The sequence below is a fragment of the Berghia stephanieae genome, chromosome 2 (genome assembly GCF_034508935.2).
Source record: "Berghia stephanieae isolate SIO BIC M18660-M18661 chromosome 2, UCSD_Bste_1.3, whole genome shotgun sequence".
Classification (NCBI taxonomy): domain Eukaryota; kingdom Metazoa; phylum Mollusca; class Gastropoda; order Nudibranchia; family Aeolidiidae; genus Berghia; species Berghia stephanieae.
In genome coordinates, this window is record NC_088361.1 from 69,727,278 (window position 1) to 69,749,392 (window position 22,115).

At 34.0% G+C, this 22,115-nt stretch overlaps 1 protein-coding gene and 1 long non-coding RNA gene across 3 annotated transcripts in view; one reads left to right on the top strand and one right to left on the bottom strand.

Annotated features, from left to right (window-relative positions):
• LOC144965429 (partner of bursicon-like) overlaps positions 1 to 20,575 on the bottom strand; it is a 40,924-nt gene extending 20,349 nt beyond the window's left edge. The window contains exon 1 of one of the 2 annotated variants that reach the window (XM_078900766.1): positions 20,287 to 20,575. In XM_078900766.1, coding sequence (XP_078756892.1) covers positions 20,287 to 20,297 — 11 coding nt within the window. In that variant the 5' untranslated portion in view covers positions 20,298 to 20,575. The remainder of the gene's footprint in view (positions 1 to 20,286) is intronic. The other variant, XM_078900767.1, reaches the window with a different exon arrangement.
• LOC144965428 (uncharacterized) lies at positions 6,293 to 7,916 on the top strand. Its single transcript, XR_013644018.1, has 2 exons — positions 6,293 to 6,543; positions 7,696 to 7,916. It is a non-coding gene; the product is annotated as an uncharacterized LOC144965428 (long non-coding RNA).
• Positions 20,576 to 22,115: the final 1,540 nt, after the last annotated feature.

Below are 22,115 nucleotides of genomic sequence, written 5' to 3' on the forward strand. Positions count from 1 at the left end.
AATAACACAGCATTTATTTGGCGCAATATCCACGTGCTCAAAGCGCTTTACAAGGGGTCCCAAGGCAACAGCAATATTAGACTTGAAAGACGAGACATGACGCCTGTCAGGCGATGTGACATTTTTCCCCAACAAAGACAACGAACGGCCATGTTCTCATTTTACACCTGAGTACGGTGAGAGAATGTGAGTAAAGAGCCTTTTCCAAGGACTCAACTCTGCGCCACTCAGAGCGGGTCTCGAAACCTGAACCTTCCGATCCGAAAGCGAGAGTCATACCACTTGATCCATCACAAAACAGGGAGGGGCACTTTTCTGTCGGCCACATAGCCTCAATATTAATTAAAATTTATTTCTAATTTCATCAATTTTTGGAGTAAAAACATAGTTCTTGGTATCAAACCTATTGTAAATTCGACGCTGATCACGAATCTGACGTCAAAACAGCGAAAATCCGAAAAAAATTGTCCAATTTTTTATACTGCCACGCCCCCGATCGCCGATCGCCTCGAAAAATATTAAGCAAAGCGGGCTGTGCGGGCGATCGACCGTACCTAGGTTTATCGGCCAGGTATTTGGCCACACACATTGCGTTTTCACCCCGGTTTGCCTGATCGTGGTTCGGACGCCTATCAAAACCGTGCGTGTATGGAGCCTTTCATTCTCTCTCTCTCTCTCTCTCTCTCTCTCTCTCTCTCTCTCTCTCTCTCTCTCTCTCTCTCTCTCTCTCTCTCTCTCTCTCTCTCTTCCTCTCTTTCTTTCACACGTGCGATATACACAACATAAACATATTCATTTCGTTTTCAATTTGTTACGATTGTGGCAATTCGACACCTAAAATTATCATCATTATCAATTGGTCAGTTAATCTTACATTAAATAAATTAATCAGTTAATCAGTCAACGAATCAATCCTTGGTTTTTCTGTAGCATATGAAATATTCAAAATTTTTATTGCTGATGGAACGAACGTTGATTTATACTTGTTAGTTCTACATTTAATCTGACAAAACCTTCTCCCAGATGGTAAAAGCCTAAATTCATGGTATAAAATATGTTTTTTATTGTTGGTAATTGAGAATGTTTTCCTTTCTATTGCTTTTCCATGAATTCTTTCTACTCCATCAAGAGGATGGTTTATTATTTTTTATGCCTCTTTGATAGATTTTAAAATTTTTGATTTATCTTTAAGTCGGCATCCTCCAAACCATATGGTGCAGCCAAACGCAATTACACTTTTAATCAATGAGTCATAAACTCTTAACATAGTTGTCTTCCTTACTTGAAATGTTCTCAATTTCCTGAGGATGTATAATCTTTGGGCAACTTTCTTAGATATTATATTAATATGTTGAGAGAAATTGAGGGAACTATCAATGGTTATTCCTAAATATTTAAAATAGTCAACTATCTCAACATCATCTTTACCGATCGCCACACACTTTCAGTCGTTTTTATTTTTTTACACCAAACACCTGTTCTTTCGTTTTTTCAACATTTAATTCAAGCTGATTTTGTTTACACCAATCGGTGAATATATTTATTTGTTTGAAATAATTCTTTTCGGTAACTTTATCTTTTAATAAGCCAAGAATAGCAGTATCATCAGCATATTTCACTATAAAACAATTTTCAAAGGATTCGCGTCCCATTCTGAGCGGCTCATAGTTGAGTCCTTAGATAATGCTCTTTACTTCATATTTTCTCATCGGACTCAGGTGTAAAATAAATACCTGGCCGTTAACGCTTTTATATATTAAAGGTTTCAAATAGCTAGGGACCAATTGAAAAGCTCTTTGAGCACGTTTAGTGGATATTTATTATATATAAATGCTGAGGTTTATCTTTTATATCGATCGATTAAACTGACCCTCATATTGTCAAAAAAAAAGTAATATAAACTCTCAAATCTCGAAGCTCTCATACGTTCAAGAAGTCCCAAGATTAATTGAGAATTCTCGGCAAGATGAGGGTCATTTTCGATCGACATTTGAAAGATGACTTTTCTGATCAAAATAGTAAAAACATGTTTGTTTTTCAGAGTACTGCATTATATTTCATAGAATGAGAGCTGAGTGACGTCAATTTCATTCCTGCTATAAAAAACATTTGATAATATGATGCATCAATGCCTCAGATTGAGAGCTCACTGACTTGAACGAAGATAAAATCGAAGCCATATTATGTTTACATGTAAATATTATTTTTCACTATCTAGCCATCATTTTCTCTATATTTATACACTTCTTCTATCTCTCCTCTTCTTCATTGACCAGTCTCGATCTCGCATTATCCCTCTCCCTCTATCTCTCTCTCTCTCTTTCTCTCTCTCTCTCTCTCTCTTGCTATCTATCTCTTGCTCTCTCTCTCTCTCTCTCTCTCTCTCTCTCTCTCTCTCTCTCTCTCTCTCTCTCTCTCTCTCTCTCTCTCTTTCTTTCTCACTCTTTCTTTCTTTCTTATTAACTCTCCCCATGCTCTCTACCTCTCTCTCTCTCTCTCTCTCTCTCTCTCTCTCTCTCTCTCTCTCTCTCTCTCTCTCTCTCTCTCTCTCTCTCTCTCTCTTGCTCGCTCGCTTTCTCTCTCGTAGGATCTGATTAACCTTAACAAACTATTAGCTTTATCTCTATAAATATTCCATACAGAATCCAGCATCCCTTGAAGTCTGTATAGTAGAGCTCTAAACACAATGCTGATATTTTGCTTTTCATATACCGTCTTTCTTTCACATCTAATATCGTCTCTTCGATATCGAGCGTAGGCGGTTTCTTTAATTAAACCAATATTGATCCTCCTCCTCCACCCTCTTCTCGGCCAGACATTTCTTTGTCTGTCAACCAGTTTCCCTCTGTTTGCTACTGGTAGTCTGAAAGCTTTTTGTTCAATTCCTAGAAGATCGTTTATTTATGTATTTGTTGGTATAAACCAAATGTTTACTGATTGGATGTTACAGTTGGTTGGTGGAGGGAGGTGGGAAAGGGGGGCACGAGAAGACTGAATATGTATTTTAACCTCGGAGGATGAGTTCGTGCCCCAATGTCAGCATTTCGTGGATTTCATTGAACCTGAAATTATTATTATTAATAATAATAATAATAATAATAATAATAATAATAATAATAATAATAATAATAGTAGTAGTAGTAGTACTAGTAGTAGTAGTAGTAGTAGTAGTAGTAGTAGTAGTAGTAGTAGTAGTAGTAGTAGTAGTGGTAGTAGTAGTAGTAGTAGTAGTAGTAGTAGTAGTAGTAGTAGTAGTAGTAGTAGTAGTAGTAGTGGTAGTAGTAAAAGTAGTAGTAGTACTACTACTCCTACTACTACTACTACTACTACTACTACTACTACTACTACTACTACTACTACTACTACTACTACTACTACTACTACTACTATTACGATTCGCCATCTGGTATTTCTGTTAAATTTTTCTGGGTTTTTTTAATAGAGATTTTGGGTAATGTTTGTTAGTCGGGATCTTGATGTTCTTGGTTGAGTGGTCAAAATTAGTTCTTTCTAAGTTTATTTCAGGTTAAAATAAAATGCTCAACATGACAGTAGAACAAGGGCGATGTATTAAATTATAAAAATAAAAAAACATGTCGTGACAACCTCTATCGGTAATGCATTCTTCAATCTATTACAAAAATGCCTCCAACTAGGCCACGTCCTATCCTATCATGAACAAATACATCATCAAAATAGGATACACCTGCATAGCAAACATATAAAACATTATTTCCCCAACAACAAACTAATGGTATCACAGCTAGAACAGCCGGACAACAATCCAGAGAAAAAAAGCAACTGCAGGATAGAGGCAACATGCCCACTAACGGCAATTGCCTGACACACAACGTTTTTTTTTTAACAAGCCATGTTATATTATTATTATAATTGAGCTTTATATAGCGCAATATCCACTAAATGTGCTCAAATCGCTTTACAAGGGGTCCCTGGTCAACAGCAACATTTAACATGTAGGACCGTACACGACGCCTATTAGGCGATATTACAATTTTTCGGACAAAGACAACGCTGTTAACGGCCAGGTACTCATTTTACACCTGAGTACGGTGAGAGAATGTGAGTAAAGAGCCTTTTCCAATGACTCAACTATGCGCCGAGCGCGAGGCTCGAACCCAGGACCTTCCGATCCGGAGGCGAGTGTCATACCACTAGACCACACAGCCGCTCAGTCACATCAAAACAAGAAAGAGACATAGACCTCGAGTGTTCATTCAAAACAAGATACAACCTGCATAAATAATTCTTCAAAAACATACACAAACGACATTCAACTGCACTAAGCGAACACATTTGGAATATCAAAGAAAATAACATACAACGCAACATTACATGGAAAACCATCTCCAGAGCATAGTTATACTCCACCTCATCTAAAATTTGCAACCTCTGTTTGGAAGAAAAAATCTTCATCGTCACAAAACCGAACATGGCAACACTTAACAAAAGAAACGAATTTATATCATCATGCAGACAAAGAAACAAAAACAATTTAATGTAACACTGAACCACCATAACCGCAAAGCGGAAAACGTACGATTCCAACCGGAAGTAAAAATATACACAACAATCTAATTCACTTTCACTTCCTGATGAAAGCAAATGCTAGTAAAAAATATTATACAATTTGATTAAAATTACACTGTTATATGTATAGTAAAAATAGGTTACGGCTATAGATACTCATTATTAGCAATTCATGATGTCTCTGTGGACCAGCATTCGGTAGAGGTGAAACAGTTTATATTTCTCTTGGGTTTTGTGGAATTGTAGAGTAACTGTTAATTTTAGCTGACATTAATTTAAAAGCACTACAATCAGGTAGAATGGTTTGTCTCCCTTTTTATCTTTGACCAGTGGTACTGTCATAGAGCATGAAAGAATTATGTTTGTTTTTTTTGTTTTTTGTGTTGTTTATTTTGGGTCCAAAATGAGCTTTGAAAAACATGAGCTTTAATAAAGAGCATTGTCCGCTAAATTTGCTTAAAGCGCTTTACATGAAATACCAAGCTGAAGACAACAATTAAACATGTAAGGCCAGATATGTAATCTTTTGTGTGTGTTATAGGGAAGAAAAGTTGTGACGTCACACCTTCTTCTTTTCCTGGAAGTGTGTATGTTACAAGTCCTTCGTAGTCACATATTGAATCCTAAGGTGGCATAACTATTTTAGTAGCGTGAAGTATTGGCAGGATTACGGGACGTAAAAAAGCGAGTATTGATGATCTATATTGATGACCAAAATAAATTTAGACTATAAAATCAGAAGTTTTTTACCCCAAGGTATGCATTCAGTCCTCCGGAAGAGTGTTATTACACTTCCAATGAGATAGGAATCTGTTTATTTTTTACATCACACTTTTGTTACCTATTGCAATCTCTTTTGGCTAGAGACATCGCTGTTTTCTTCGAGTTACTCATTTTACAACTGAGCATGGTGAGATATACGAGTACAAACCATTTAAGACTCGCCATTCAATTTGAGGTTTTTGTCAAGATGAGGGTCATTTAAATCTATCGATGATGATATGATGATGATGATGATGGTGATGATGATGATGACGATGATGATGATGATGATGATGATTATGATGATGATGATGATGATGATGATGATGATGATGATGATGATGATGATGATGAGTTAAATATATTCGCATTCTCATCCCTATATCAACAAATAGCACCAAAGTACCAACCAACTCTATAGCCTATATTTCTCAACCAACTACGGGACATTTGAGATTCTCTTCCTAAGGGTGAACTTTACTTACCCATCCGAATGAAAAATGTATTTCGTGACTGCAACATTTTCTCATTACATCCTCATTTTTTAAGTTGGTCAGACCCTGTAACATTTGGTACGTTCATGGAGATTTTAACAAACAGAATCACAATCAAGAAGGAGTGGCATTCATTCATGGATCGACTTTTTTCAAAGGGATTTTTCCCTTCTAATTATCTTGTGATAACTAATACATAAATTATGAAAATCTCCCCTGCCTGTTCTCCGCGATATATTGCCTGCGGTAGAGTGGCCAAAAGCAGGAGGGAAATAATACCAGTAAAGTAATTTATCATACTGTTACGGAATGATATTATGGACAATATCCAAGGTGAACTAAAGACCATAATGACACTTCCTATCATATCCATTTGCTTTATCCAAATGAGTAAATTGATTAAGGAGAATGGTATTCACAAAATGGGTAATAGAATTTATCATCCCCAAGATACTTGGACATTTTAATTGTAACCTAATAGGCTTCCTAAGTCGTGACGTAATCCTGCGCAGCAACGCATGGCAACAAACCGGCTGGCTCTAAACAGTCGAGAAAAATGGCTGACACGAACTCTATTTCCATCACCGCCCTTATGAAATACTTCTCCAATGAGCATAAAAGTGTCTCGCGAGGTGAAAATCATCATCAGTCAGGTCATGTTTTGACTTTCACTTACTCAGATGGCTTGATGTTCGGCAAAGTTCAAGCCAGCATGAAGAATAAAGAGTATTCTGTGAAGGTAAGTCATTTCGTCTTCTCATTCTCACTCTCAAAATCTCACATCTCCGTAAAACTACTGTTGGACAATAATCAGTTTACTTTGAGTTTAGGCAGATTTAGTATATCCAATGGAAAGATTTAACTGTCTACGTTCGATTTTAGTTAGGGAGAGAGAGAGGGAGTCATTGAATTATTGTGATTTTATCTTATGGACCACGGACTTTGAGTCTTTGAGGTCTTAGTCTTGCTTCGCTAATTTTCGTTGCTATTGACTATAGTCTACTGCATACTATTTAGTATCGTGTTGTAACCTTTATTATAATACTCATATGGGCATCACAATCACCAATCACGCTAGACATTTTATCATACTTCATGTGGGACAGCGTGGATCACCGGTACGGTTTTTGCTTCGTACCCGAAAGGTACCGAGTTCGTTCACCCGCCGCTGCGCTGTGTGGCCTTGAGCAAGTCACCTCGCCCTAGCTCAATTTGCGGCGCTGCACCGCGGTTATTCCAGTCTTCCTGGGAATAGACCCTAGAGATAAATTTCCTCTATGGGATGAATAAAGGATTTATTTAGACCAGTGTTAGTCACGGTAAACTAAATTTCCTATTGGGTTAAGGTGTAATGTAAATGTTGCTGCTTGAAACTCGAAGAAATCAATAACATTGTGAAATTGAATGTGAACTTCAATTTAATATACGAAAACAGATAAAATGGACGTTTCGGGTTTCCCCCTTATAAACAAAGCAAGATGAATGAAAGAATCACTTAATTTGTTTTTTTAATTGAGTTTTTATACAGCGTAATATCCACTAAATGTGCTCAAAGTGCTTTACAAGCGGTCCCTGGCCAACAGCAACATTTAACATGTAAGACGGGACATGATGCCTGTTGGGCGATATTACAATTTTTTCGGACAGAGACAACGCTGTTAACGGCCAGGTACTCATTTGACACCTGAGTACGGTGAGAGATTGTGAGTAAAGAGCCTTCTCCAAGGACTCAACTATGCGCCGAGCGAGGCCCAAACCCAGGACCTTCTGATCTGAAAGCGAGTGTCATACCACAAGACCACAACAGACGTTTCATTAGTTTGTTTGTTTTTTGCCTATTGAGCATGGTCGCAGCTCTAAATTTGAATCTTTTATTCTTTTACTTCCACAGATCTATCTTGATGATGCCTTGGGTTGATTCAGTCCAAAACTAATTTGTGTGGTTTTATTTAACAATGTTGTTAATGACATTGAACATACATTGATACAACAATGCCATCATTTGTCATGTTTATCATGTAAAATCATGTATGGACCTACAAAACCATTATTTTGAATGGTGATTTGATGATGATGAACAAAATATGTGTGTTGTACAAAATAAATGGCAAAGCTAACAAAATGCAGTCTCCTTAATAAGAGGAGACTGGGGATTGACAAGTGCTGCAACAAATTGAAAAATAATATCAGATGTTTCTCTTAACATGGTTGGAATATATGAGAGGATGTTAACATTTTTCAGTCTTTCATTAGCCCTCTCAACATGAATTCTACATGAAGCAATTTCTTTTGTTAATAAAATCTCATTTTCAGTAAATTTATTATGTAAAAAGGAAGGGATATTTACAGTTACTCCTTGAGGTAAAATATCTTGAATCAGGATGGGGTTTTACCTTTATTACCTTTATCTGCTAAAATTAAATCTCCAGGGCTTAAAATTAAAAGTTTTAGTAATCCACAATTTTGTACAATGACCTTATCCGAGACAGACCCTGGATACAGTTTAGAAATAAAATTTATCACACCATTTGGACTCAGACCAGCAAGAGCTTTAACAGAATTCATGGACCTATAAGAAGAATAAATTAACCGTTGTTTATCCATTTCTTTAGGAATAGCAATTTGGTCATCTGTACAATCAATGATCATTCTGCAATTTGGAAATCTTAAAAATGATGATGGAGCTGATAGTTTATTTTTATGTCTAGAAGGGCATGTAACCTTAATAACATTTTCAAAGAGAAGCTTATGGCTTATGTAAAACATGAATAAAAGTTTGTATAATATTTGTTATAGTACTTTCACTAACGCTAAACAATTGTGAAATATGAAGGTTAGCGTAGTTCTGTCTAAGTTTCATAAGTGTAATAATGAAAATTTGGTCTTTTAATGCAACTGTCTCTTCCTGAACTTCCCATCCACTATAATAAATAATGTTACCTCTAAAGCACTCAACATATTGAACAATAATATTAAATATTTTAAAACAATGTACACCTGTCTCCATTCGAAGAACTTTTTCTGTAAGGCTTGAAACAGTGTAAGTGCGTTGAATCTAACTTAGTTGGGTTTTTTAAAGCTAGCTATTTCCTTATTTTTGTCTGTAATTTCTTGTTCTTGAATTAAATTTGTTGTTCTATTTAAATATCCTCACTTGTTCTACAATCTGTTTTTTTTAAAAGATGGAATCCTGTGATGATGGTGACGAGAGTTGAGATGATGATGAGGGAGAAGATAATGAGGATGATGATGAGGAGGATTATAATGATGATGAGGAATCTGGTTTTTTTAAAGGTGGGACTTTGTGATGATGATGAAGAGAGTTGAGCTGATGATGATGATGATGATGATGATGATGATGATGATGATGGTGGTGGTGGTGGTGGTGGACTTCTTGATGTTGGTGCCAATTGAGATGGGGTGGGAATTCCTTGTGTCACTTTTCTTTTCTTTCTTTCTGGCTCTGATGGAAACAATTATTTCTGTCAAACCATTCAGGGAGGTTGGCTTTGTCATCATCTCTGAAGTGACAAGAACACACTCTTGATGATGATGTTGGATCTTTTGTCCTTTCTCCTGAAATGAAAAGATTAAAAAAAAACAAACAATAATTCTGTTGGGAATATTGGGTATATTATTTAATTTGATAAGTACTTTGTTTTAGACTATCTTGTTTGACACCAGCTCAATGCATGATAAATCAAAGGTGTGCAAGAGACTAGGTTACTGGTGGGTCTCTCGCCTGTCTTTTATGAAATCGCACATTCAGCAAAATGTCGCACTTCCTCATTACTTCTTTTGATGATTTTGACTAGGTATATATAAAAATATGAATTCTTAAATTTACACAGTTAAAGTTGATCTTGGGGTTGAGTGTGGCAAGACTGGCGTTTTCTCTTTATTTCAGTCAGTACTGTACTGGACAGTGCGGTGATGGAAACTTTGGAGTGTCAACAATCGGGCACAGGTAAAGGAGAGAGGTCCCTGCCGCCATCTTACTTTGTTCACACAGAGTTGCCACCTCGGCTGTCGAGGAGGGGAGGCATGGCAGAGAATCAGAGAAACTTTCCAAAAAAAAGAGGAAAGTATGTGTGTTTGTGTGTGTGTGTGTGTGAGAGAGAGAGAGAGAGAGAGAGAGAGAGAGAGAGAGAGAGAGAGAGAGAGAGAGATATATATCTGCGTGAGGGGAGGGGTGGGGGGGGGAGAGGTTGCGTTATTTTATTTATTTATTTTCATTTTGCCATAAAGGTATCGAGTTTAAAGTAAGATTTTAACAAATATTTTCTTCTCTTTCTTCTTGTTCTCCTTTTTTAAAAAAATATCACTTATCAGTAGAACTTAACTCTCATTCAGTTTATCAGCCTTAACATCAAAACGATTGAGATATCATTTTTGCTTCAACTTCAATAAAAACCTAGTTTGGAATGTATTTTTATTTATAATTTCGTGCAATTGTACACGGTAATCATAAAATATAGGTCTACGTAAGCTAGAACTTGACCTAGATCTGGACTACGAACTCTATCAAATGTTCGACGAGGCGTGCGTGCTTACCTGACTAAAGTGATCCACTTTTTCTTCAATTTTTTGTCTGCCTGTCCATTTGGAAATCTGTAAAACTTGCAGGAGTGACTCTCTGACTGGTGTAGACAATCTGGTACAAAACACTGGACCATATTTAAGATAAAAATTGTTTTTTGAGCGATTTTCCAATTATTCCTTGCCCGGACCAAGCACGGATTTTTTTTGTTTAGAGCCAGCCGATTCGTTGCTAGGCGGACGTGACGTCAGACTGTGGAATCCTATTGTTACTGGAATCTGTAGGCTATTGGGTAACATAGAAACCAGTTTTGAGCGTGACACTAGGAAAGCCAACAGAGTTTAAATAATGATAAATTATTTCGATTTTACAACTATTTAAATTTATTTGATTAAACTCTCTCTTTCATTGATCAACAGTTGACATAGGCACAAAATATGTCAGCATCCGAAACGTTACACTACCGATGAGCTATATATTGTGCAGGGTGATGTCACAGCGTCAGGTAATTAATGAGTTAAATGCCGTAATTTGGAAAAACACGTAATTTAAACATTTGGTCAGAAAAATCGCGACTTTGCGATTTATTTGGACAGAGACAACGCTGTTATCGGCCAGGTACTCATTTTACACCTGAGTACAGTGAAAGAATTGAGTAAAGAGTCTTTTCCAAGAAATAAACTATGCGCCGAGCGAGGCTCGAATCCATGACCTTCTGAACCCGAAAGCGAGTGTCATACCACAAGACCACATAGCCCCACGAAGAGTCACATAATGTGTCCGTTTTAATGAGATAAAAAAGAATAATTATTGCTTTATCAAATGGTTTGTTCCTCAAGTCAATTTTGTAGACATAATATTATATGAAAGACCAACACTAATTTACAGTGCTCCAGAAAACATGGTTTTTAAAAATTTGACAAGACACTTGTCCTTCAAATATCACTCGATAAAAATGGCCATGATCTTGTCAAAAACTTTTAAACTTGGACTTCATGTGGATGAGAGTCATTCAAATTGTTATTTAAAGGACGAGATTTCTGGAAAATATGAACGTGTTTATTAGACTAACTGCTGTTAAAACATTAACAAAATCAGATGTTAGTACTTGATACAAATATGTCACACAAATAAATGATTTCTATTCAAAATACATAGAGCTACTATAGATAGTATGCGCTTGGCTAAGAAGCTCATAATATTGCCATCCGGAAGTATAACGGACCAACACACAAAACTGTGTGTAACCATGAACTTTTATAGTCTGGTTAATACAGTTTAGTGAGAATCACTCACAAACGCGGATGGCAAAATACAATAACAAAGGCTTGAGTGACGTCATCTTCGTTTTATCTATAGACAAGATAAACAAGTGCCCATAACAGAATCTAATCGAATGAGTCCATGGCATACTCTAAAACTTTCATCATTATCCAGCATTTTGTATTCAAAATTTTGGCCCGACAAACTCGTCCTTCAAATATCGATCGATTACAATTGCCCTCTTCTTGTCAAAAACTTTCAAACCTTCGACTTCAAGAAAGTGTGCAGTAGCTTCATGAAGAAAGCAATCGACTAGTGCAACAGGAAACTGGTTTGGATCCCGTTACATCATTGTGTTCATCAATTGACGCTATGCGTTTAGGTAAAAAAGTAACAACATCCGCCAGCCAGATCAAACATCTCAACATACAAAACCGTGTGTAAACTTTAACGTATATGTCTGTCTGATAAAATTAAGTGAGAACTTTTAACTAACAGGCTCTCTAAAAATAATGTTAGGAGCTGATTGACGTTAACTTCGTTTCGTCTATATGAAATCTCCATTAATTATTTGTTTGTTGAGAGCTAAATTAGATCTGATGAAAAATAATCAGAAAAAGACTAGCTTTTTTACTTATGATATAGAAAACAATTGACATTTCTCATTGCTAGTCGCGGCATAAACTGAGATGAATTCCTGACTATTCAGCACTTTAAAATAATTGGACCTTTACATTTTATTTTAATCAACCTGTTTAAGTAATTTCCACCAGAAGAGCTCTGTTTAATGTTATGAGGAAACGCTAAGGGACCAACCTTCAAATCAACCATCACATTGATAGATTCATTGTTGCCAGCATGCTGGTGTCTGTCCACCGAAGAAGACAGTAATTTCCCACAGGAGAAAAGTGTTCAAGAAACGAACAAACAGCTTCAATATATTCAATTTTTTGTTTATTAGATGATGCCTCACTTTATTTTATTTTAACGTCTTTAATTTTGAGAGAAGGATCGGTTTACGGGTTCTTTACCAACATGAGTTTTCAAAATATACGAAGGACATTTCATTGTAACAACTCGTCCTTCAGAGCCATAATAGCCCATGGAACTGGTGTTTATCCCGGTTTTTATAGCGTGAAACAACAACTGAGCAATCGATAACCCAACACGTTAATGTAATGAAATATTTAAAGAAGAAAATAAGATTAACTGTATTCATAAATTAAGTTTTTAAAAAAATATGGTTCTATACAAAAGATGATGATGATGATGATGGTATTGATGATGATGATGATGATGATGATGATGATGATGATGATGATGATGATGATGATGATGATGATGATGATGATGATAATGATTATTATTATTATTATTATTATTATTATTATTATTATTATTATTATTATTATTATTATTATTATTATTATTATTATTATTATTATTACTATTATTATTAATATTAATATAGATTTATAGATTGGTACATGGTCTGGATAGGATAGACTTTTCTGATTTTTTTTTTCATATTCTAATATTACTTTTACTAGAGGGGACAAGTTTAAGATATTTGTCACTAGATGTAAAACAAACATAAGACAAAACTGGTTCGATATTCGCATTGTCCAGAAATGGAACATTTTGAAATTTGAAACAAAGAATGCAAAATCTATGGATTATTTCAAGGTGTTAGTAGACAAGGAATTATATGATGGGAAATTTATATATGACGAATAATACTTGTTCGTACTGTTGTTGACATGGCTATGCATTGTTACATCATTATGGTTATCTTCTATATGCGCGGGCGTGTATGTGTGTGTGGGTGTGCTTTGCCTGTCACGGTTAAAGAAATACAATTTATATCACATATACATGAGTACATTTAAGTTGAAATACTATCAATCAATATATTTATAGCATTACTATTAATATTAAGGGCATTCTTATTATTTATCCTATTTTATCCTACAATATGATATGGTATGATATTATTCTTATTCTTCTTCTTTTTCTTCTTCTTCTTCTTCTTCTTCTTCTTCTTCTTCTTCTTCTTCTTCTTCTTCTTCTTCTTCTTCTTCTTCTTATTCTTATTATTATTATTATTATTATATATTATTATTATTATTATTATATTATTATTATTATTATTATTATTATTATTATTATTATTATATATATTATCATTATTATCATTATTATTATTATCATTATTACTATTATTTATTTTATTATTATTATTATTATTATTATTATTATTATTATTATTATTATTATTATTTTATTATTATTATTATTATTATTATTATTATTATTATTATTATTATTATTATTATTATTATTATTATTATCATTATTTATTATTATTATTATTATTATCATCATCATCATTATCATTATTATCATTATTATTATTATCATTATTACTATTTTTCATTATTATTTTTATTATTATTATTATTATTATTATTATTATTATTATTATTATTATTATTATTATTATTGTTATTATTATTATTATTATTATTATTATTATTATTATTATTATTATTATTATTATTATCATTATTAATATTTCATTATCATCATTATTATTATTAATAGAACTAGCCTAAGTGTTAGTCACTAATAATGCTGCAAAGTATCCCCATTTATAATTCAACAAAAGGCCTCAAACCCCGGTTCTTAGACGTCGAGTCGCGATACATTATTCACTTCGATTAAAATAAATCGTACCGGGTGTTGCATAATCAAGTAGATGGGAGATATTGTTAATAAGTAGTGACAATGTAAAAGGTGCTGCTCGAAGCTCGAAGAAACAAATAACAATGTGAAATTGAATGTAAGCTTCAATCTAATTACGAAAACAGATATAATGGACGTTTCGGGTTTCCACTTTATCAACAAACAGGATGAATGTAACACTACATCACATAACGAATGCCGATTACATCTCCATTTGTCAGACTGTTATAATAATCAAGTAGATACACCATTTGTTGTTGATCATTCAACTCTTTACGTCTTTGTACCTAACTTGAATGGGGTTTGAATGGTTTTAGGCCGTGCCGTATTTGAACCGATTTTAAATATACGAATAATTTACGTGTCTCTACAAGGTCGACGCCCTGAGAACGATGTGTAAACAATATGTAGGTTTAGAAATGATTCTCACTCTGTAATTATGACTCTGAAATATGGTATGTCATATCGTCTATCCGGTAATGGCTTATGAGATTGGTAAGATTCACGTTATGGATGCTAAAAGCAATATCGTCAGTATGATTTTGCTGGAATATAAAATATGAACAGAGAATTGATGATGGTTGAGTTTTTACATAAACAAAATGTTGATAGATCTAGTTGAAAACTGTTTTATTCAAACTCGGTTTGACCTACTGGGATCAATTTTAAGAGAATTGCGCAGCCCTTCTAGGTATATTGTGTATTCAACACCAGATGATCAATCCCCCAAACAAACATCAGATATTTGATCAACCCAAAATATAAGGCAATAGGAAGCGCAGACATCAGATGTTTGATCAGCGAATTGGTGAACGGGATACTTCAAAATTTTGGTCAACGGACAATCGATATGTATATATACACACACAAGATAGGTAGATAGTAAATAGAAATAGAGAGATACGAGGGGTGTCCCAGAAATAAGGTAAGTATATGTAAGACGTGTGAATGTGACGATCTTACTTATTTAAAAAGAAAGTAATACCGACGACAAGAGAAAGATAAGACGAGAAGTTTCATCGAAGACAAAGTGACTGTTACTCCGATCGGAAGTAGGAAACAGGAAAAGTAAACAATATAAGAAGTGGCTAGATAATTTAGGAAGAAATCAACCAAACACTGTTGGGCGCCACATATAGATAGACAGACAGACAGATAGATAGATAGGTAGATAGATAGATAGATAGATAGATAGATAGATAGATAGATAGATAGATAGATAGATAGATAGATAGATAGATAGATAGATAGATAGATAGATAGATAGATAGATATATAGATAAATAGATAGAGTGTAAAATAGATAGATAGAGTGTAAGATAGAAAAAGAGAGTGAGAAGTTGGAAGAGAGAAAATCCCATATCTCCTGAGATGAGATTAATTCAAAGCTGAGTCGCACGAATACAATGGTTACGGCGTTGTTATCAATTATTCCTAAGCAAGTAGACAGACAAAATGACACAGCGGCAGTTTGCGGATCCCATGTTGGGAATTTGATCCAGCGAAGTTTCTTTATTTGTAAATCTCCCCCTCACAACATCATTTCTTCCCTGAACGCCCTTTTCATTTCTGAAATATACATGCAATTTATTTTAGATAAGACGCAAGTATAACAAGGTTGGGAGAAAACCATGAGGAAAAAAGCATGTCGCTGTTTTAATACATAGCGAAAATAAATTTAAAAAACATTTGAAAATTTACTAGCAGCAATTACAAGGCTGTATGTTAATATTTACAATTTTTATGAACAATGAATGACCGAACGGGATATAGTATGAAATAAATTTAATTTTTCTTCTTCTAGCAATAGTACATATTTTTCAATGTAAAGCAGAAATCACATTCGATTTATTTCTAAAGAAAATTGGTCTCTTATGAATCTTGACATGAATTCAATGGACAATAATGTCCATCATGCTTTATATGAGTCGAACAACGTTTTACATAGAGGAGAGTTCAAAGAGTCAATTCATAATGCGTGGGATCAAATCATTATTTAAGACATTGGAAAAAAAATTGGATCCATGGGGAAAAGGTAACGCATAATCATTAAGCAAAATCGGAGACCGACAAATGACAAAATTTAAGAATTGCGTTCCAAATATTTGATATATCGATGATATTAAAACAAATGTAAGCTCAACATTTTTCATCATAAGTATTTACTTGGAATTTTAATAAATGGCTTTGGCTGTATTATAATTTCATAGTTGCATCATTTATAGTCTGGCAAACTGCAGGCTTTGAAAACCATTTACGGTCACTGATATCAATGCGTTTATTTGCAATGTTCGATTTCACGTGACTTTGTTCCCTAATAAATCACGATACGGATCGAATCATCGATGTGCAATTCATAAATCGCGACACACAAAAAAGAATTGTTATATTCCTAGACTGTTTCTGAGATAGACTACGGCTGTAACAAAATGCTAATGCAAATTAATTTAACCTCGACACCCCGTAATGTCGCCTTTGCTATAGATACAAGTTGGATTAATTTGCCCGTGGTGCCAGAATATTTGACCATGATTCATTACTAATGATGTACTGTCTTCTTGTGGTCAAAAATGAATTTTTTTTTGCTGTTCATTTTTGTTTTGTTTGTTTTTGTTTTTTTTTTTTTGGTTTGTTTTTTTTTTTTTTTTTTGTTTTTTTTTTTTTGGTTTGGTTTTCTGTTTGTTAATTTGTTTTGTCTTGTTTTGTTTTGAGTGGGACTTTTTGCTTGCTTTTACAAACTGGATTTTTGGAGTTATCTTTTTTAAATACATTTTTACTTTTAGTTATTATTATTTATTTTTTTGTATTTCAAAGTTTTGAATCGTATTTTTATTGCAACTTTAACCTGACAAAGAGCTCAGTTTACAAAATAGCATAGTTCTACCAATATTCAACCAAAAATGGTTTGTAAGTGTATATTATTATAGATTGTTGTTTTACAAAAAAAATTGATTTATGTTCCATAACAATTAATAGACCTATGCACTTTAAGCTTGATGACTAGAATTATAATATTAACTGATTGTCTCTACACAGGCCACTACTTTGAACTGTTGATAGGGCGGTCGTATAGCGGAAAACGTAGTGAAACTAAAAAGTAAAAAGGGCTAATACTTGATAATGCGGCGAAATTGTTATATTGTGCTCTAAACATTACTTAATAAGCCTTTATAATTTGATTAATAATGAAAAGGGGTCATATTATATCATTTCATACCCAAGCCTATAGGGACTGCTAGCACTTTCGACAATTTGGTCACTGATAAATATAAAAAGCAAATTCTATTTATGGTATAACTCTTTATTATCCAGAAGGAATAGTGTTGCTTCTAGGTCTTGCGTGGAAAAAAAAAAGGGGGGGGGGGGGGGGAATTCAGTTAAAGACTCGTGTATGGCAATTCTGATTCATTTAACGGAGATTTTCAAGAATAGTGGCAATCCCTGGTAAATATTTAGTTATGCGACGTACCCTTTTAAAAAGGTTTGAATTTTGTTATACTAATTGGATCGGCAATTGTATTAAATTATTTATATATTCCAAATGTAAATTATGCTGCATTAACACTGCTTAAAGGGAACTGTGAATATGTAAAGTCAGTTATGACACATAACAGTGATTCACATTTATTTGATTAAAGTTTTAATTTAGTAATATAAACATAAGAACGGAGTTCATCTCACTCCAGTTATATTTCGGTAGGCTAAGAAAAACTTATAATATTCGATTGTCATTCATTTAATATCCTTCTCTTTGAATTCATTTCAAATTAGTGAATACTTTTCTTTCTACTTTTTGTCACAGCAACCTATTATAAAAGCTGACTGATTTAATCTTCCTTTCTCACTTCTCTCAAGATCTTATGCCCTGACGGCCAGACCACTCCACTCCTCATATTACTTATATTTTTTTAGATTTATATCTTACAATCGGGACTGGTGGAATACTCCATTATTTGATTTCTACTATCAAGACGCCGGCTTTGTCAGCAACAACGCTGTCGAGATTGTGGAACCCGGGTATTGCAGAAATTACTCTCTGTCTGGAAGTGGAACTTCACAAGTTAGTACATCATTAACATCAAGATCACAGAAGTTACGTAATATTGTCATATTATCATTTGTTACTGTGATCACTATTTATTCATAAGAACATTCAATATATTGCATTTTATCTTTCTATATTCACATCATCTTAAAACAACTCGTCAATTGTTCTTTTTTTATTATTAAAGTATCTAGTAAATTCTGGGGCCTTATTTATGACGCTTTTAAGGACAAGTGGGTTATCCCAGATTTTTAAATACTTACATAGGGGTCAAATATGGGCGTTGCCCAACCCCCTGAAAAGGTTTCGATCATCAATGTCGTTTATTTACTTCGTTATCGGTATAAACTGCCTTGTGTTTTAACCGAAAACACAATGTGTACATAAGTGTAAGCGGGCTCACCCTTCAAACATGGCTTCAAAACGAGACATGTCGAATTCACGACTGAATGAAGAAAATTCCCCACCAAACAACAATGCCATCATATCAGGTAATGTTTTGTATTTCAATTGTCAGTGTAATGTGTTAAGACGCGTAAAAATGAAATTTAAGGCAATAAATATGCGTTTAATAGAGGAAAATTTATTAAATTGACTGCATGTGTGAGAGGGACAGCTCATTATTTCGCAACAGACATGTCCATGTGTAAGATGGGATAGCCCATTTAACTAGAATTGGCCCGATGTGCAAGTTGGGTGGGATAGCCCTGATTATATATAAATTCTTTGCTCAGTGATGCTGTTTAAATATGAACAACTCGGCCAACACATTTGTTTTAATAAAATAAGAGAATTCTGTTATGTATTTGTTGTTTTCTTTGATGACTATCATCGTCAAGTACAATTACCATTCCACACAGAACGTTTTGAAAAAAAAACTATTGAATAGTATTTGAGTAATTGGACAGTTTATGGGATCGAAATTTTCAATGTTGATTTTCTCAAAACAGTAAAATCTGGGATAGCCTTATTGTTCTTATTTTATAAATGCATTTGAGCAGTTTGCTCTTGAGCGCTCATCAGACCATGACAAGTTTTAAAAATCGATGTGACACTTTTCTACTACCAAAAATATAAATGATTAGCATCTATAGCCTTATCTTCCGATAAACGAGTAATGTTTGTTTGTATCTTGTATTTTCCTGATTGGTTTGTGACCTCTACTAGTCTAGACAAGCTGTTTTATTTAATTTTAGAAAAAAAAAGATTTTTAGAAAGCATTTTTTATCTATGGATTAGACCAACTGCGTTACGAAAATTATTTTTCTATGGTAGACTTCTTGTTTGAATTAGATTGTTAATTATGAAAAAAATGTCTTATTTTCTGGATAATATCATTAAGAATTAAAACAACCTTTGTATAAAGAATAAGAATGTTAAACTATGTGAAAGGACCCGTGGTTTTGAAAATAAATCTGAGCTTTTTTATAAAGCGCAAAATCCCCTAAAGAGCCTCTTCCAAGGACTCAACAATGCACCGAGCGAGGCTCAAATCCAGGACCTTCCGATCTAAAAGCGAGTGTCATACCACAAGACCACATAGCCGGAAAGCTGTTATAAAAGGAAATCTTTCAGATATTTGCAGATGAACGATAAATAAAAATTAGCGTTTTCAGTTTAATGCAGTGATAAACATTAGTAATACTCATCGATGGTGTTATTGTTCTTGTAAGTAGACATTTTGATAAAGTCTTTAAACTTATAAGTCCAAAACATAAACCTTTTTGAATGCCAACGTAATGTAAATTCAAGACAGTGGATTCTAATAAGAATATAAACTCTTGGTGCCCATGTTAAAATCACACATTGTATGTAGTATATTATAGGTACGAAATATTTTTAAAAACCTAAAACAAAAAACATTTACAACATAACATGCCTAAACTTACCTTAAGAACATACCTTAAAGATACGAGGAATTTTAGATGACGAAGGAATAAGGCCGACTTTCCTCAGTAATTATGACAATGTTTCATGATCACTGGAGGTGTGTTTTTATGTCCTGTTTTTCTTTTCTGATCAGATTATATCAACGAAATTCTTCCCCTGATTTTACAAAGATGCTACAACTAAGCACACGATAGCAGTCTGAGTGGGAGTGAGTTATTGACGTATTTTTGCTTTTTCTCTATATTAACATTTCTCTCTTCTTCTCTCTCTGTGCTGTACAGGCGGTCGTTGGGAGTTATTTCCCATTTCCTGCGTGTGGAAGCATCTATTCAATGCCATAAGGGACAAATTCTACCGGCGAGAGTCTGTGGCGTTTGCTGTAGTGGACTTAAATTGACGTCAACTTGCCTTGGAAATGAGAGTGAGTGGTGAAGGAATGACAGAAGAGATTGTAGATGTGTAAGGATATAATGAGCAATGCGGAGACAGGAATTGGATAGGGAGGCGGAGGGTGGGGTGGAGGGGGGACAAATACATCGAGAAATAGAGATTGAATAGAGAGAAAATAGATGAGATGATGGTAATAATTATTATTATAGCTAAATTAGAAAGTAAGAAGAGTTGGTGTTGGGGAGAGGGAGACATATATATATATATATATATATATATATATATATATATATATATATATATATATATATAGAGAGAGAGAGAGAGAGAGAGAGAGAGGGAGAGAGCGAGAAGGAGAGAGAGTGTGTGTGTTTGTGTGTGTGTGTGTGTGTGTGTGTGTGTGTGAGAGAGAGAGAGAGAGAGTGAGATTTCAGTATTTTTAACATTGAAAGTACATTATATCAATGGAAGAAACACCAGTCAAATGACATATTTGTCTATTACATAAAAATTAAGAAGAAAGGCAGTTGTGTTGACAATCTCATTTATTTAGGTTGTTGATATGTTGTAATAATTCCTCATTAATGAGGGGGGGGGGGGGGGCGACACTAAAGGGTCATTTTTTTATTTGATGAAATATCCTAAACTTCTAAGCACAGTCATAATGTACCTGTTTAGGAAGGATGATTGCATATAATTTTTTTCGAAAAAAGTTGCCCGTTGCTATGGAAACGACGCCATATTGGAAAATAAACAACAAATCTTAAAAAGTCAAAGGCGTTTGTGTTTATCAACCGATTGTCATAATATATTGACCACAGGTAGAAAAAAGGAAAAGAAAGAGACTGTAGAAGCCCGATTTTTAATTTTTTAAATTAGAAACTTTAAAAATTAAGTTCAAAATTATTACTCGATTATTCCCCTTGAAAAAAAGTTACATAATTTCAAATTACTTCTAAAATTTTTTTTTTAAACCGGCTCCTAGAGGACCTGCGTATTTGTATGACACTCATTTGTAGAAAGTTTGAAGAAGATTAGTTGAAAACTGAGGGAGGAGATAGGTTTTTAGTGACGAAAAATGCAGTTTTGAGAAAAACACATATAAAAGTCAAAGTAAACGAGTTTAAGGAAAAACTCTCCTCTCGCTCTCTGATTGGATTGTGACCACATGACATTATTAAGAACTAAGTGATTGTTTGTTGAAGATAGAGGAGAGTTTTTACTTTTGATTGATATGTTTTTGCCTTTACTTAGTTATAAAGACTATTTGATATTCTTTCATGAAATCAGTCCACTGAAACTATAAATGGGCAATATTTAACCATACTATGGGTCACAAAATACGTTATTTTGAATCGAAAAAAACTGAATATGAAGTTCTCATGCAATTTTTATGCAGACAAATGGTCACATGACAACATCCCACCAAAATCGAATT